This window comes from Anomalospiza imberbis, unplaced genomic scaffold, assembly GCF_031753505.1.
Source record: "Anomalospiza imberbis isolate Cuckoo-Finch-1a 21T00152 unplaced genomic scaffold, ASM3175350v1 scaffold_107, whole genome shotgun sequence".
NCBI classification, from domain to species: domain Eukaryota; kingdom Metazoa; phylum Chordata; class Aves; order Passeriformes; family Viduidae; genus Anomalospiza; species Anomalospiza imberbis.
Window position 1 is genome coordinate 24,222 of NW_027099460.1, and position 13,546 is coordinate 37,767.

General features: G+C 43.1%; 1 protein-coding gene across 1 annotated transcript; it reads left to right on the forward strand.

Moving 5' to 3' along the window:
* The first annotated feature begins 2,539 nt into the window (after positions 1-2,539).
* LOC137465751 (inositol 1,4,5-trisphosphate receptor-interacting protein-like 1) lies at positions 2,540-12,826 on the forward strand. The gene is made up of 2 exons (XM_068177790.1): positions 2,540-2,561; positions 10,950-12,826. The coding sequence occupies exons 1-2, from the start codon at positions 2,540-2,542 to the stop codon at positions 12,824-12,826; spliced, it is 1,899 nt and encodes a 632-aa protein (XP_068033891.1).
* The last annotated feature ends 720 nt before the right edge of the window (positions 12,827-13,546 follow it).

The following is a 13,546-nucleotide window of genomic DNA, read 5'->3' on the forward strand; positions in this document are numbered from 1 at the left end:
TTTCATTATGCTCTGGATCAATGTCATCTTTGTTATTGCAGAACTACGTTAAGATTGTTAAGTAAGTCTGAAGATGTAATTTTATTTTTAGTCTATTTGATTTTCTAAGTTACTAATCTAAGCCATGTATGCTTACAGTTTTCCCTCTTACTAACAAAGGCAATTCAATATCCAGTTCATGATTATAGTACAGTTTTGAACCACACAGTAGGCAAGCACAGTAATTTTTCTTTTGGAATTTTTATGATAATTTCAAGGTGAGATATCTGCATAATGCATTGGACACACATATCTGTATACTTGTAGTTAAAATAACGTGCTTCAAATTTGTGTGCATATAGATTTTCTACTTGTAATAGTAGAAAATAATCTACCTAAATAAACGGATATTTATCTCTTAATAAAGAGATGATAAAGAGATAATGTACCTTTCAATAAATATGAATCGTAGGTGGGGTAATTTTTGTTTCTATTGTAGCTGGTTAGTTTTAAATCTTTTAAAGCAATATATTTGTCTGAAAGGCCACTCATGCTATTTTGTTGATGTCTGGAAGGGACATTTTTTGCTCTCTTCTGACTCCATTGACCAAAATAAAATAAAACCACAAGATGTCAAACAAGGATAGATGAGGAGAAGAAAGAAAAACTCCTGCATCAGTGATAGAAAATTACGTATTGAAGCTACATGGCTTAGGCAACTTACTCATTAGGTTTATAATTCATTTATAAGCTTATAGTTACTAGATTTTATAAGGTATAGTGGCTAGATTTATAGGCTTACAGTGACTACATTTTATCTAGAGCTTATAGCTCTAGATTTTCAGTTGTCACAATTTGCAGCATTGCTATTAGATTCACTAAAACTGAGCCACAACTCTTTATTGGAATATAAAATTCTGAATTTTAAAATGACCTTGGAAAAATAGTGCTGGAAACAGGTTTTAAATTATCCTCCAATTTCATAAAGGTTTTTTTCACAGAATTAACTGAGAGTTTCCTGAATACAGTTTAAAAAGTGTGTGTTTGCAGATGGGTCACAGTCGTTTCAGCTCTGGACGTCTTGACGCCAGGAGAAGTCGGAAACTACACAGTATTTGTGAATGCAAGATTTTGCATTTAGATAGGTTTGGGCTGAACGATCTGAAAAAGCTCCCATAAGCACAGAGCTCCTTACTGTCTGTGTGTTTGAGAAGGCTGAAGAGCTCTGTTTATTGCCACAAAGGGCCTGGAATAAATTATGTTTAGTAAATTGGCCCCAGGTTTTCTTGTTTCAGACAGTAGCTTCGGAGCAATCTGTTTTATAGGCTCCACTAGATGTGACCAATTGCAGGGAGGTGACACCTCGTTTCAGGACGTGCCATGGCACATGTGCCAGTCAGGTCTGGCCCCTCTCTCTGTCAGGATGGCAACCCACCCGCAGCTCCATTTTCTGTCTTCTGGCAGTGTTACCCACAGCCCGGTCCGAATTTATGGGCCCCGCTGGGAGGTCCAAGCAGGATGGAGCCAGGCTGCTCAGCCCCTCTCAGCCTTGTGCCTCCCGCCCCTACATGGGGCAAATAAAAGCTCCTTTATTCTGCTGGAAATGCCCCCGTTTCCGCGAGGTGTGTGCATGGCTTCCTTCCCTGGTCGGTCTTGCAGGTGATAATTAACACAGTGCAGTGCTATTTCCTAGCTGAAGCCAAGGTGGGGAAGCAGCTTTAGCCTCAGCATTTTTCTTTTCAGACTCTTTTTCCTCATTTATTTTGGATCTGTTCATGGTGAGGAAGTTTTAGAAGGTGTTGGTCCTTAGCTCAAGTATCAAAGAACTGAACAAACCAGTAATTTTTTCTTGTCTGACCAAATTCTTCTTACTTTTGAGGGGAGGAAGGAACGGGGTAGTAGAATTTGCTTTTAGGATTTATGTTTTATTTCTGCTCATGGGACTGTTTGCTTCTGATCAGTGTGACTGTGGGTCTTTTCAGCACAGGACACTGATTGACATTGCTTATGTTACAGAGAGGAAGGATATTTCCTGAAGATAAATGGCAAGTTAGTTGGCCTGAAGTTCATTAACCTGAGCTAGACTGTTGGAAGGACTCTGTGTGGAAACTGGAATTGTATTAGAGGATCATCATAAACTAAAAATATATGTGACAATCTGGCCAGATAGCAATGAATCTGAAGACAGGACAGGGTTGGCTCGAGCTCACAGAGCAGCTGCCTCCAGTGTAAACTAACCAACCGCCTTGTGAAGGCAAATGGTTTTTCAGAGACATTATTCAAATAAAAGGGAAAAGAGGGAAAAAAAAAAAACCAACCAAAAAAACCTGAAGGTTCCCATTAGCAAAAAATGCCTAAATGAAAAAGTGAGGTTGTGAGCTATGGCCGAAGGCCTGAGTTTGGTGCTGATTCTTAATCAATTTAGCAAATGACAGTGCATCGACAAAATTGGTTTTTTAGTCAAATTTAGTCTTGATTCTTCACAGTAATTTGCCTCAAGAAAATGAACCCCAAATCCTTTGGTGAATTCCCTGTTGTCTGAGGCCCAGACCTTCAGGCCATGACGTCTCAACATGCTTGCAGTGAGACTGGCTCCCACTTAATTGCTTCTTTTTGAAGTATGGTTTGTCACTATCATCCTGCTGAAGATGGACAGGGCTGGTGTCTCACCTTCATATATTCTTCCCCCTCCTCCCCTCCCCTCTGTTGCCCTTCTTCCCCCTAAATAGATTTTTTAAAGGCAGTTTAACCCTACGATAGTCCAATCCACATCAGTCTTTTGTGGTGCACCCTCAAATAGATGTGTTGGCACAGAAGAAGTAAGGGCCTTCTCTTCAGATCTCATTCTGTAATAAAGGGAAGGGAAAGATGAAACAGGCATTTCATGTTTGTCTGTTTTCTCGCCATGTCATCTCATGAACATGCACTCCCCTTGGCCAAGAGTAGTACATTCAGACACTGAATGTCAGTGTTGAAGAGGGGACTGAGAAGAATGAAGCTCAGTGTTCTGCAATAGGAGCTACGCTTTGGGCATTTTACAAATTATTTCCCTCTTTCTCTTTCACCACCGTGCTCTTCTTGCACACTTCTCTGTCTTTTACTATTAACAGAAGTTCTGGAGGCTCAGAAAGCCCAAGTTTCATCTGAGAGAGATTTCCTCTGTTGGAGAAAACTGTTTCCATGCTTTCATGCCATGGTTCTGGGTGCTGCTGTAGCTCAGAGTTGCCTGACCCAGGGCTGCAGGAGCTCGAATGCTAGACCAGGGGCCACGAGCTGTGCTGCATCCCTCATGGGCTTGTAAGGAGCCTCTCCTTTGATGTCTGTGCAAGTGCTGGCTGATGTGGGCGCTAGGATTGCTCTTTTAATCAGGCAGTTCCAGTACCTTTCAGAAAATAATTTTCATGGCAAGTCATGAGCCATTAATCTCTCGACTAAGCATAACATTTCTTTACTCCTTGGTTTTACAGCATTACTCAAACACTGATATTTTTAATTTCACCAGCTGTCTCCCTTGACCTCTAGCATCATGCACTTGCAGGAGGAAGGATCTGGTCTTACAAGTATTTTCATACTCTGATCTCTGTGATTTATTAACCATCAAGTTTTGCCTTCAGAACTCAAGACACCATTTAAAATAATTTCTTGTGCAAAAGTGGAGTTATTGGGCAAAAGAGATCCTTGATAGCTGGGTACAAAGGACACCAGGATTGCTGTTGCTGTTTTCTTTTCAACTACTGTGCTGTGTGACCTTGAGGAAATAGGTTCACTGCAGCTTTATGGTTCTGATTTTGCATAGGGAAAATAAGGACAGTGATAATTGCTTTCATTTGTAAAACACTTCAAGATTTATGGACTATGAATGACACTTATTAAGTGAAAAGTGCTGCAAAGCTGGCTTAGTTGCACACTGTGCTAACAAAATCTCATACCAGCCTATTGATCCCAGCCTGAAACACTCATTAAAGTTTATAGGATGTTTTGGTGGATGAGTTGCAGTTATTCTGCTGGAAATATCATACTGAAAGCACTTTTAAATCCATCATCTGCACTGACTTTTTTTCTATTAAAACTAAACACAACTGCTTGTTCTATCCAGTTTTCTTAGTTTATTTATGAAAGTTTTGATGGGTATGTACTCATTGTTAACGCTGCTTGTACCCCCATGGCATCTGAGACCTTACAGCTCATTCTAGTTATAGCATAAACATAAAATAGCTTTTGTACTGAGATAAAAAGTTATAAAACATTAAGATATCCAGTCGACTGGTATGAACTAACAAGTTGCGTGGTCACTTTTGAATGGCAAATATTCTTTGTGTGGATACTGTATTAATTCAATTTGTGCTTGAACTTCAGCTATGCTAGACACTGGTGTTGAAAAGTTTACATATTTTTCCAATGTCAAAATGTGTAAATTTAGTATTAAAGAAACAAAACATTTTTACTTGTACTGGGGAAAAAAATACTTTTGTAGCAAAGAAATTAAATGAGCTGCTCTTTAAAGATAGGTCTGGCTTGCTTACAGAATTATTATTTATGCAGTAATGCAGGTCTACAGATGTCTTCCTTTTTTTCTTCCAGATAAAACTTGGGTTGTTTGAAAAGTTGGGAGACAGTGCAAAAGAAGATGCAGAAGAAGAGAGCAGAATGAGAACTTTGCAAATGCCACATGCCTGCAGCCTGCTGTCTTTAGTGATGCTGTTCCTTCCAGTCACTGGAATGTCAAAACAAAATATCCCAAGACTGAAGCTTTCCTAGAAAGGTAAACTTTTCAGTGTTTTTTTCTGATTCTGCTGCTTTTGTTTTGATGTGATGTTGCCAGCAGTTCATTTGTATTACTTACCAGGAAAACAAAACAGACATACAAAATAGAAGCCTTAAAGATGGATGAATTCTGCCTAAGGACGGTATTAAATTCTGGGGTTTTTTTTGTCGTGTAGAGGCACATGTATCTGAAATAGAGCTGTCTTTTTAAACTATTATTTCTGTTTGCTCCAAGAGGATGTTAACAGACTACATAAATTCGAGGGGAGTTATACTTGAAACACTCCGAGCTGCATTGGAGATATTTCCATGTGGCTGGTGGGGATGATGTGAGACATGGAGGACATTCACGTCTTCGTAGAGCATCAGAGAAGGTTGAGAGCGCTGCCTCAAGTGTTTCAAGGGGACTGACATTTATTTTTGTAATTCTTTTTCTATCACTACGTTGGTATGTTAAACTCCACATATGTGGTTTTCTTTCACCTTGCCTCTTTGGATCACCAAATCGTGTTTCTCTGTGGAATTTCTTAGTCTTGTGTGTAGTTCTTGTTGGGAATGGTATCTGAGGAGTTTCAACACAGACACATTTATGTATTAATGGACAATTTTTTAAAGGAGATAGATTTCTTGTTGCTTTGAATGTAGATTACACCTCCACAGGCACAGAGATGTGACACTGATGCTGTCTTCTTCAGCTAAAACAAGTGCTCTCCAGTTAGTTATGTTTCATCTATGTCAGCACCCTGCCCTTACGGGAGCTATTTCTGCTCTGTTTTTCAAACTTATGTCTTCCTATGCATGGCAGAATTGCACTCAGGATGGTGTGATGGGACAGGCTGTAAACCCTTCATTGGGGCTTATGATACGTTTGTCATGAGTTTAACACCCAGAGGAATTTATTGAGTAAGCAGAATGACATGCTATTTATTTACAAGCTTCTCTTTTGCTAGATTTGCATGCCACTGTGCATGCTATTCCACTGTGTAGAGATGTGTTTGGATGTGTTTGTGTGAGAGAGACGAAGGAAGCAAGATGAAGGGATCTTGACAACATTTTCATAAATTCAGGAAACAGTTGCACTCACTGAAGCCAATGAATACCGAAACTGAAAACCTGACATGAGTTATGAAAGTTAGCAGTAAAACCCTCCTAACATACAGCCAGCCTTCTCACAGCTAGGCCTTTTGAGATAATTCCCAAAAGCAGCGTATACCATATGGCAATGGCATTTATTGTGGATTTGACACTCACGATTAGTGAATTCCTCTCAACTTCAAAAGCAGATAGCCTTTGGCAAAATCCTGATGGATGCATCTGGCAGGTAGAGAGGGGGAGAAAAAAAATACTGAGGTCAACACAGGAAAAAAAGAAATGTCTGAAATCTTAGTTTAGAATAGTGGCAGAGACCTGCTGGGAGTGGTTGGGAAAATGCCTGAGCTCATTTAAAAAGACAATGAGCAGATGATTGATATTTAGGCCCTGACCCAAACTTTTATTAGCAACTTTATAAACCTTTCAGTTTGGCTTGAGGGATACCGTTTCCTGTCCAAACTTATGCACCTATATCCCTGTAGGGGGCAAATCAACAATAGATACAGATGCAAAATAGCACATAAATCTTAATTTGGAGAGCTGTGATGGAACTGAAAAGCCAGAAGAAAGAGAATTATGAGAATTTATTGTGCCTTGTCTTACTTTTTTAGGGGGGTGGATGGTGTGTATTTTTCCACATGGATCAAGAAAAAATTCATTGCAGTTTTTTCACACTTAGGTATTGTAAATGATACCAGTATGGCTTATCATAATTAAACCATATTTTTGTTGTTGATATCAGGATGTCAGATGTGCTGAATATTTAATAAAGTTATCAGAATTAAGTCCATCTGCCTTCCCCCAAGTGTTTCAGACAAAATAATTCCAAGGTTTCTGTAAGATGTAGGAGAAATGAGCTGTCTTGCCAGTTCGCATAAGATTGTTAGTCATGTCACTGACAAGTCCTGGCATCTCTGTTCTTTGGAATTAAGACTTGAAATATCATGAGGAGGAGAATACAAGGTTCTTTCCCTTCTTTGTGGGAAACAGACGAAAACTGGCAACATCAGGCAGTTCCAGAAACCTGGTCACATGTGTGTGTTTGAAGGGAAGTTTTCATTCTCTTCCAGGTGCAGTGTGTTTATGGCATAGGTCCATCTTCCCAGAAGAGCTGAGCATTTGCTGGGGCAGGAGAGCTGAAAGTAAGCAAGATTTTGCTCCACAGTTACTGAATCTCCCAGCTGCATCAGTCAATGGTGGATGGGGAAGAGGGAGAGGGTGGGGTAGTTAAAGATGTGTCTGTAACTGCAGGAGTGCTTCAAGAAACCACAGCATGTCACAGCTCCTTTGTGTTCAGACAGCAATTAAAATTTCAGACCTTCTCTTAATGGCAGTTACAGGTTTTCATCTTCTCTGGGTTTTCATCTTCAGAAGTGGGAATCTGTGCTGGAAATGTTAAGATATTCCAGGGAGTCATGTGGCGATCAATGCAATACAATGCATTTCCTTTATTGCATGCCATACTCTAAAAATGTGTTCTAAAAAATTGTGCATGTATAAAACTAAAGCTACACACAACTCAATTGAAATATGTTGTAATACAGAATCAAAGTCATATATTCTCCACCTCTGTTTATATAATACACTGTGATCTTTAATCACATATCCTTTGTTCCCACATTTTCCCTGATCCATTAGTTGAAAAATTCTCTTCTTCACTTATACTTAACTTTTAGATATTGATTCATGTCATTACTATCCCAGAAATTGTCACTGCTTGCTCTTGTGATGTTTTTAGGGTGCTCGCTCTGCATAGACCTTACTTAATCTATGCATCTTAGATACTTCTACAAGTTTGAGGTGCTTCTATTATTATGTTATAGCTTTAATACATGGAGGAGCTAACAAACTGTCTTCTAATAGAAGATTGACATCTTTAGAAAACCAGGGGATGAATTATTCCTGATTTTCATACTCTTTGTCTAGCTCTGCTTTCAGCCCAAGAGAAACTGTGTGTATTTATCATTCATTTTCGTGCACCTGGACATAGCCTGTGACCTTCATCCAAACTGCAGAACTCCTTAAGCACAGAAGTGACATTCAGCTTCCCTAAGAAGTGCATCCTCCTTGTCTGCTGCATCATTTAACATGCTCATTCCAACGTCTAGAGCAGATGCAGAAGGTTTTCATATACCAGTCTCATTCATTAATGTCATTTTCAGGACAGCATCAGTTTTGTTACTAAAGAATGGAAGAGTCTGTGTCCTAATTCATATAAGTTCAATTCATACATAAGTCATGTCTCTATCTTCTGGGTAATAATATTTTTTAATTAATTGAGAGGTACTTCCATACATATTTTCTGAGTGTATCTCTAGGTTCTACTTTATAGGGAAAAGTAGACTATAGCCAAACCAGAAGATTGATTGCCGTCTCAGGAAAAAAAACCATTTGCATTTTACAGCTGTGCTTGCTCTGCTGGAAGAAGGAAGCAAAACCAGACAAAGCCCTGCTCCTGTGGTAGCATCAGCAGCTGTAAATCTGAATGCTTATGAAAAACAAGGAAAGTGTGTTGAGTGAAGAAATGGTGTTTTCCTCTTGTTTGTTATTTAATTAATTTTTGGAGGTTTGTTATCTCTCAGAAAAATCTATCTCAGATTCCTTTGCAGAAAAGCATGAAGTGTTTATGTGAGAGTGAAGATCCTACTACTGGAAGATTGTATAGTTACGCAAAAGAATTTGCCTGTTTTGTCTCAAAAATGCTTTCTGGAGGCAGTTATCATTGAGACTTATAATATACCCGAGACTGATGATGGATGGGCACTGCTGTCCATGCAAGGAAAGGCTCTTGTATGTGCATAAACTAAATATAAATGTGAAGGCATTAATAAATAGAAAAACCAGCAAATTTCTTACAGACTTTTTTTCTTTTTTTAAGCTAGTGATCTTGAAGGTCAGATCCAACTATATGTTGCATTTTCTGTCATATAATTATCATATATATAATGTCCTGGAGAGCAGCTTCCAGTCACTGACATCAACAGTTTACATAGCAGATGAACTAAGAATAACCTGGGAGAACTGACCCATATCAACCTCTTAAGTGTAAACTGTAGCTCACAACAGTTTTTGTGTTTTCATGGTCACAGAAGGGCCTCAGTTGGGTAAAGGAAGAATTGTGTTCAAAAAATACGGAACTATTCTGCTGAGTGTTCACTTTATTAAATCTTGGAAAATGAGAGGAAACAAATCTGGAAGAGTGATACTTGGCAAATAATTTTTGCTCCCTTGTAAAAAGAAGGAAGGGACAACATGAAAAACAGCTTCCCTAGAAGAATGCGGGGAAGATACATGATAAGTGGCATCAGCTCGGAAGAGAGTTTAAAACTCTTTATTGGAATACTTCTACTAATGACATCTGTTAAGCAAATCCAATTCAGAGCAGTTTTAGCCATCCCAACATTATTCTGCTACACACCAAGGGGAGAGCGTGATCAGCCTGAGGTCAGTGTCTGTCTAGCAGTGGCCATCTGTGGACACGATGCAGGTACTCAAGTCACATCCTTTTTCCCTTTCCTCCCTCCCCATTTCTGCAGTTCCACTTATAGATGAGTTCCCCAAAGAAAGGTCGAGGAGTATAATCTCTCCTGTACTCACAGTCCTTTGGAGATAAATACACAAAGAGATAGCAGAAAGAGACAGAAGTTCCTTTATCAGTCAAAGAGATTGGCTAAGACTGTTTAAGGGAGACAATTTTGAAGATGGTGGGAGTGACAGAGGTACATCTTTGCACAAATTTGAAAACACAGACATTCTGCTTTCTGAACAAAATCCTGGCTATACCAGAATTTTGCACGGTGTTGAACCACAGAGTTTGAGAGCTAAGAGGTTATTGAAGGCATCAAAATTTTGTAATTAAATTATTTGCCCTTTTTAGGATGGTATTAACTCTTCCTGTGCATCATCCAAGCAGCCTGGATTTCTTCCAGAAAGAAAGAAATCTCACTAAATCTGTAACAGAGCATTAGCTTACATGACATCCTATGCCAAAGTAATAAGTATAAATACTACTAATAAAAAATGCCCCCCACCAGTATTAAATAAAAGCCTGCACTTGTACACTGAGAACATCCCTGGGTCATGTCACCCAGATTTGAATTTGACAAGGGTTGTGTGTGAGGGTGCTTGTGCTGCTCTGTCAAGGGAAGCTCTGGTGTTCCCAGGTTCCCAAGTGATGGATCTGCACTTGGTGTCTGTTGGGGCTCGGGGTGCCCAGGGCCACGATGAGTTCCCTGGCCGGGCTGGGGACGGCGGGCGGGGCTGGCCTGTGCCGCGCTCTGGGTTCTGTGACATCGCAGGCGCCGTGTCACAATGGGGGCAGCTAGAAAAGGCCCCAGCGGGTGCCGCTGCCCCAGTAGAGCCTGGGCAAGCGGTGAGTGCACAGCAGTGAGGAGACGGGGCTGGGGGCTGGAGGAGGGCTGGGGGAGAAGCGCCGGTACCTGGGGCTGCCCCCGCATCCAGGGCCCAGCCCCGGCGGGAGCGCCTCGCTGAGGGCGCGCTGCTTGCTGGGGCAGCGGTGCAGGCCTTGCCAGCTGCCGGGGGCCCTCTCCTTCCTGCCGCCACATCCCTGCTGCTCCTGCCCCTCATTGTCCGTCTCCATTCCGGCCCCACTGAACCCCTTCTGTGTGTCCTCCTGCAGACCATGGCTTTACTGTCACTGCTCTTCGTGCTCGTGCAAAGCCTGATCCAGTACCCCCAGCCGGCTGGGGATGGGCTGGATGAGGCCACGCACCAGCGAATGAAGGAGCGTCAGGAGCTGCTGGACCGTGAGATGGCTCAGCTGCTGCAGGAGCTGGAGCGGGGGCCCCTGGAGCAGCAGGACGAGGGCTGGGGAGCCGTGCTCTTTGGTGCCCTGCAGCAGTGGCCGTTCTGGGTTCTTGCTGGCGTCCTGCTCTTCTTGGGCCTGTGGTTTAGCTGCAGGAGAAGGAGCTGTGACACCAGCAGCAGCAGCAGCAAGGACCAGAGCTCCTGCAAGACCTTGGGAGATGAGAAAGGAACAGAACAGAAAGAAAACAGCACTGATCCAGAGGAAGGTGGAGAAAACACTGACGTGACTGTGGAGGCAGATGACAGCAGCACTGAAAATGACAGAGAAGGCAGTCCTGTGGCTGTAGATGAAGGAGACAGTGATGATGCCATTGAAGGCAATGACGATGTGAAGGTGAAGGAAGACAGCGATGTTCACAGAGACAATGGACATGATTTAAAGAAAGATGAGGGACGGAGTGATGGGGATGTGCCAGGAGACAGTCGTGGTGACAAAAATGAAGAAGAACCTGGCCATGTTGTTGGAAATAAAGAAGACCTAGATGAAGCAAATGAAGGAGAACACAAGGATGTGCGGGTGGAGCAAGACAAGGACACTGGAAAGGAAGAAGAAGGAGATGGAAATGAAGAAAAAAACAATAGTGTGACTATAAAGGTGGGCGACAACAATGACATAAATGAAGGTGAAGACAACATAGATGGACAGGAAAAATACATGGATGTGAAGGTGCAGGAAAGCAGTGATGCCAGTGAACAGAGAAGCAGAGATGTGACTGAGCAGAAAGATAGCAGTAAATGCGGGAATGAAAGTGCCCATAATGGTTTTACTGGACCTGAGAAAGAAAATAAGGATGTTACAGAAGAAGATGGCAATGATAGAAACAAGGTTGAAGAACAGGGTGATGTGAACGTGGAGGGAAACAAGAACAAGGATAGAAAAGAAGACAAACAAGGTAACGTGGCTGCCAGTGAAAAAGTTGGCAGTGATGGTGGCAAGGAAGAGAGCAGCAATGGTGGACCCAAAGACAGAGAAGACACTCAGGATGCTGGGAATGAGCAAGGCATCCTTTTAGTGGATGGCATACAGTGGCCTGTGGAGGACCTGGAGAGAGGTTGCTCAGTGGTAGCTGAGCTGATGGAGAGCTTCACGCGTGTCTTTGTGGACAGCGTGAGCAATAGCTTCTACCCGGTGCCTCAAGAAGCCATCGGGGTGGGCAGTGCCTTTGAGGGCTGGAGTCCCCGTGGGTGGGATGGTGTGTACCACGTGCTGGTCCCACTGAATCCCCCGCCAGGGCACGTCTTCCACCTAGAGCTGAACAGTGCAGGGCAGATGGCAACAAGGACCTTCAGCGTCCGTGTGGAGCTTGCGTGCCTGTGCGAGAGGGAGCGGCTGGGCGAGAAGCTGTTGTGCTTCCTGCACCACTCGCAGGAGGAGCTGTGGCGGGAGCAGAAGCGCAGCCTCCTAGAGACACTCTGCACCGGCTCCTACCTGGATGTGGAGAAAACCTCCCGCTGGTTCTACCAGTTGGTGAGATGCTCGTGGCTGCACGTGCCTCAGTCATACTCATGGCACTTGGTGTTTCAGCCCTGCAGCCGGTCCTGCCAATTCCAGCTGAGCAAAGGCAAGAAGAGCCTGACGGTGGAGATGCTCTTTGGGGTGCGCCAAGGGGACTCTGACATCTTTGTGGTCAGCCATCCCACAGAGGCCCAGAAAGGCAACTCCAGCATCTTTGTGAGCAGTCAGCCCGCCGAGGCCAACATCATCGCAAGCACAGCGTGGCCTGAGACATATGCTGTGGCAGAGGCAAAATTCTTGCAGCACATCGCCAGGCAGATGCCGTGCGAGAGCTTGCACCTGAAATGCCTGCAGGTCTTCACCTGCATCCTGAGGGGTACAGGTTTTTCCAGCTCTACCTGGAAGACTGTGGTCATGCACGTGCTGACCACCGTACCGCTGTCCCGGTGGCGCAGGAGGGAATTTGCACAGCGGCTGTGGGACATCATGGCGTACCTGCGCCGCTGCCTGCACTTGAAACACCTGGAGCACTTTGTGCTAGGCAACGGGAGGCTTCCTGCAGAGATCAGCTTGCCGCCAGCAATGCGAAGGCTTCAGCCACTCAACCTCTTTGAGCACCTGGCCCGAGATCCTGCTGCCCACCTAGAGGCGCTGCAAGCTTATGGTCGGCTGCGATTTCGCCTCCGGACGCTGCTCTCCAGCTACTGAGAGGAGTTCCCTGCACAGAGCTGTGCTGGGGGGGTCACACCCGATGGCAGCCACGTGAACGCTGCATAATTGTTGCATTTGTCACTGGCAATCCTGAAGCTGCTCTCCTGCTCCTGCGGAAGGAAGATGCTGCAGCACATGGATTCGTTGTGCAGACACATCTCTGAGTGGCCTTGCCCTTCACCTTCCACTTACGACGGTGCTGTTGCCTAAGTCTATGAGGCAGAAACTGGCTCCACCTGCACATCCTCACAGAAGGACAGTGAAGTTGATGGAGGTTGCTTGAAATATCTCGAAGACAGCAACCTAGTCTGTTAGGGACTTAATGTATTCATTTAATGAGCTGTAGCTTTAATTAGACTAGTTTCTTAGCATTCCTTCCAGATGCCCTTTAGTCTTGTCAGTGTATAACTATTCTGCAAAGTTACCCTTAGTGTAGAGAAATACCCTACTGTAGTTGCTTGTCTGCTTTTAAATAATATTTGAATATCTATGTTTGAGAAATTAATAAAAGAAAATAAGTTTCTCAAATTGCCTGAAATGTGTCATTCTTTGCATTTAACCCTCTGTATTTAGAGAATGTCCTTCCTATATCCCTATCTGAAATAAAAAGTTTTTGCAAACAGAGATGTTGGATATATGAAGTATGCTGTCTCTCAAGCATTTCCATAGAAACGCTTGAAGCTTGAAGTGAAAATGCCCTGAAGTGCCTGAAATTTT

Bases quoted from the DNA above. Each gene is read 5' to 3' on its own strand.
- LOC137465751 (XM_068177790.1), top strand. From the start codon at position 2,540: ATGACGTCTCAACATGCTTGCA. The intron at 2,562-10,949 runs GTGAGACTGGCT...CTGTGGCTGTAG, and splicing joins GACGTCTCAACATGCTTGCA to ATGAAGGAGACAGTGATGAT.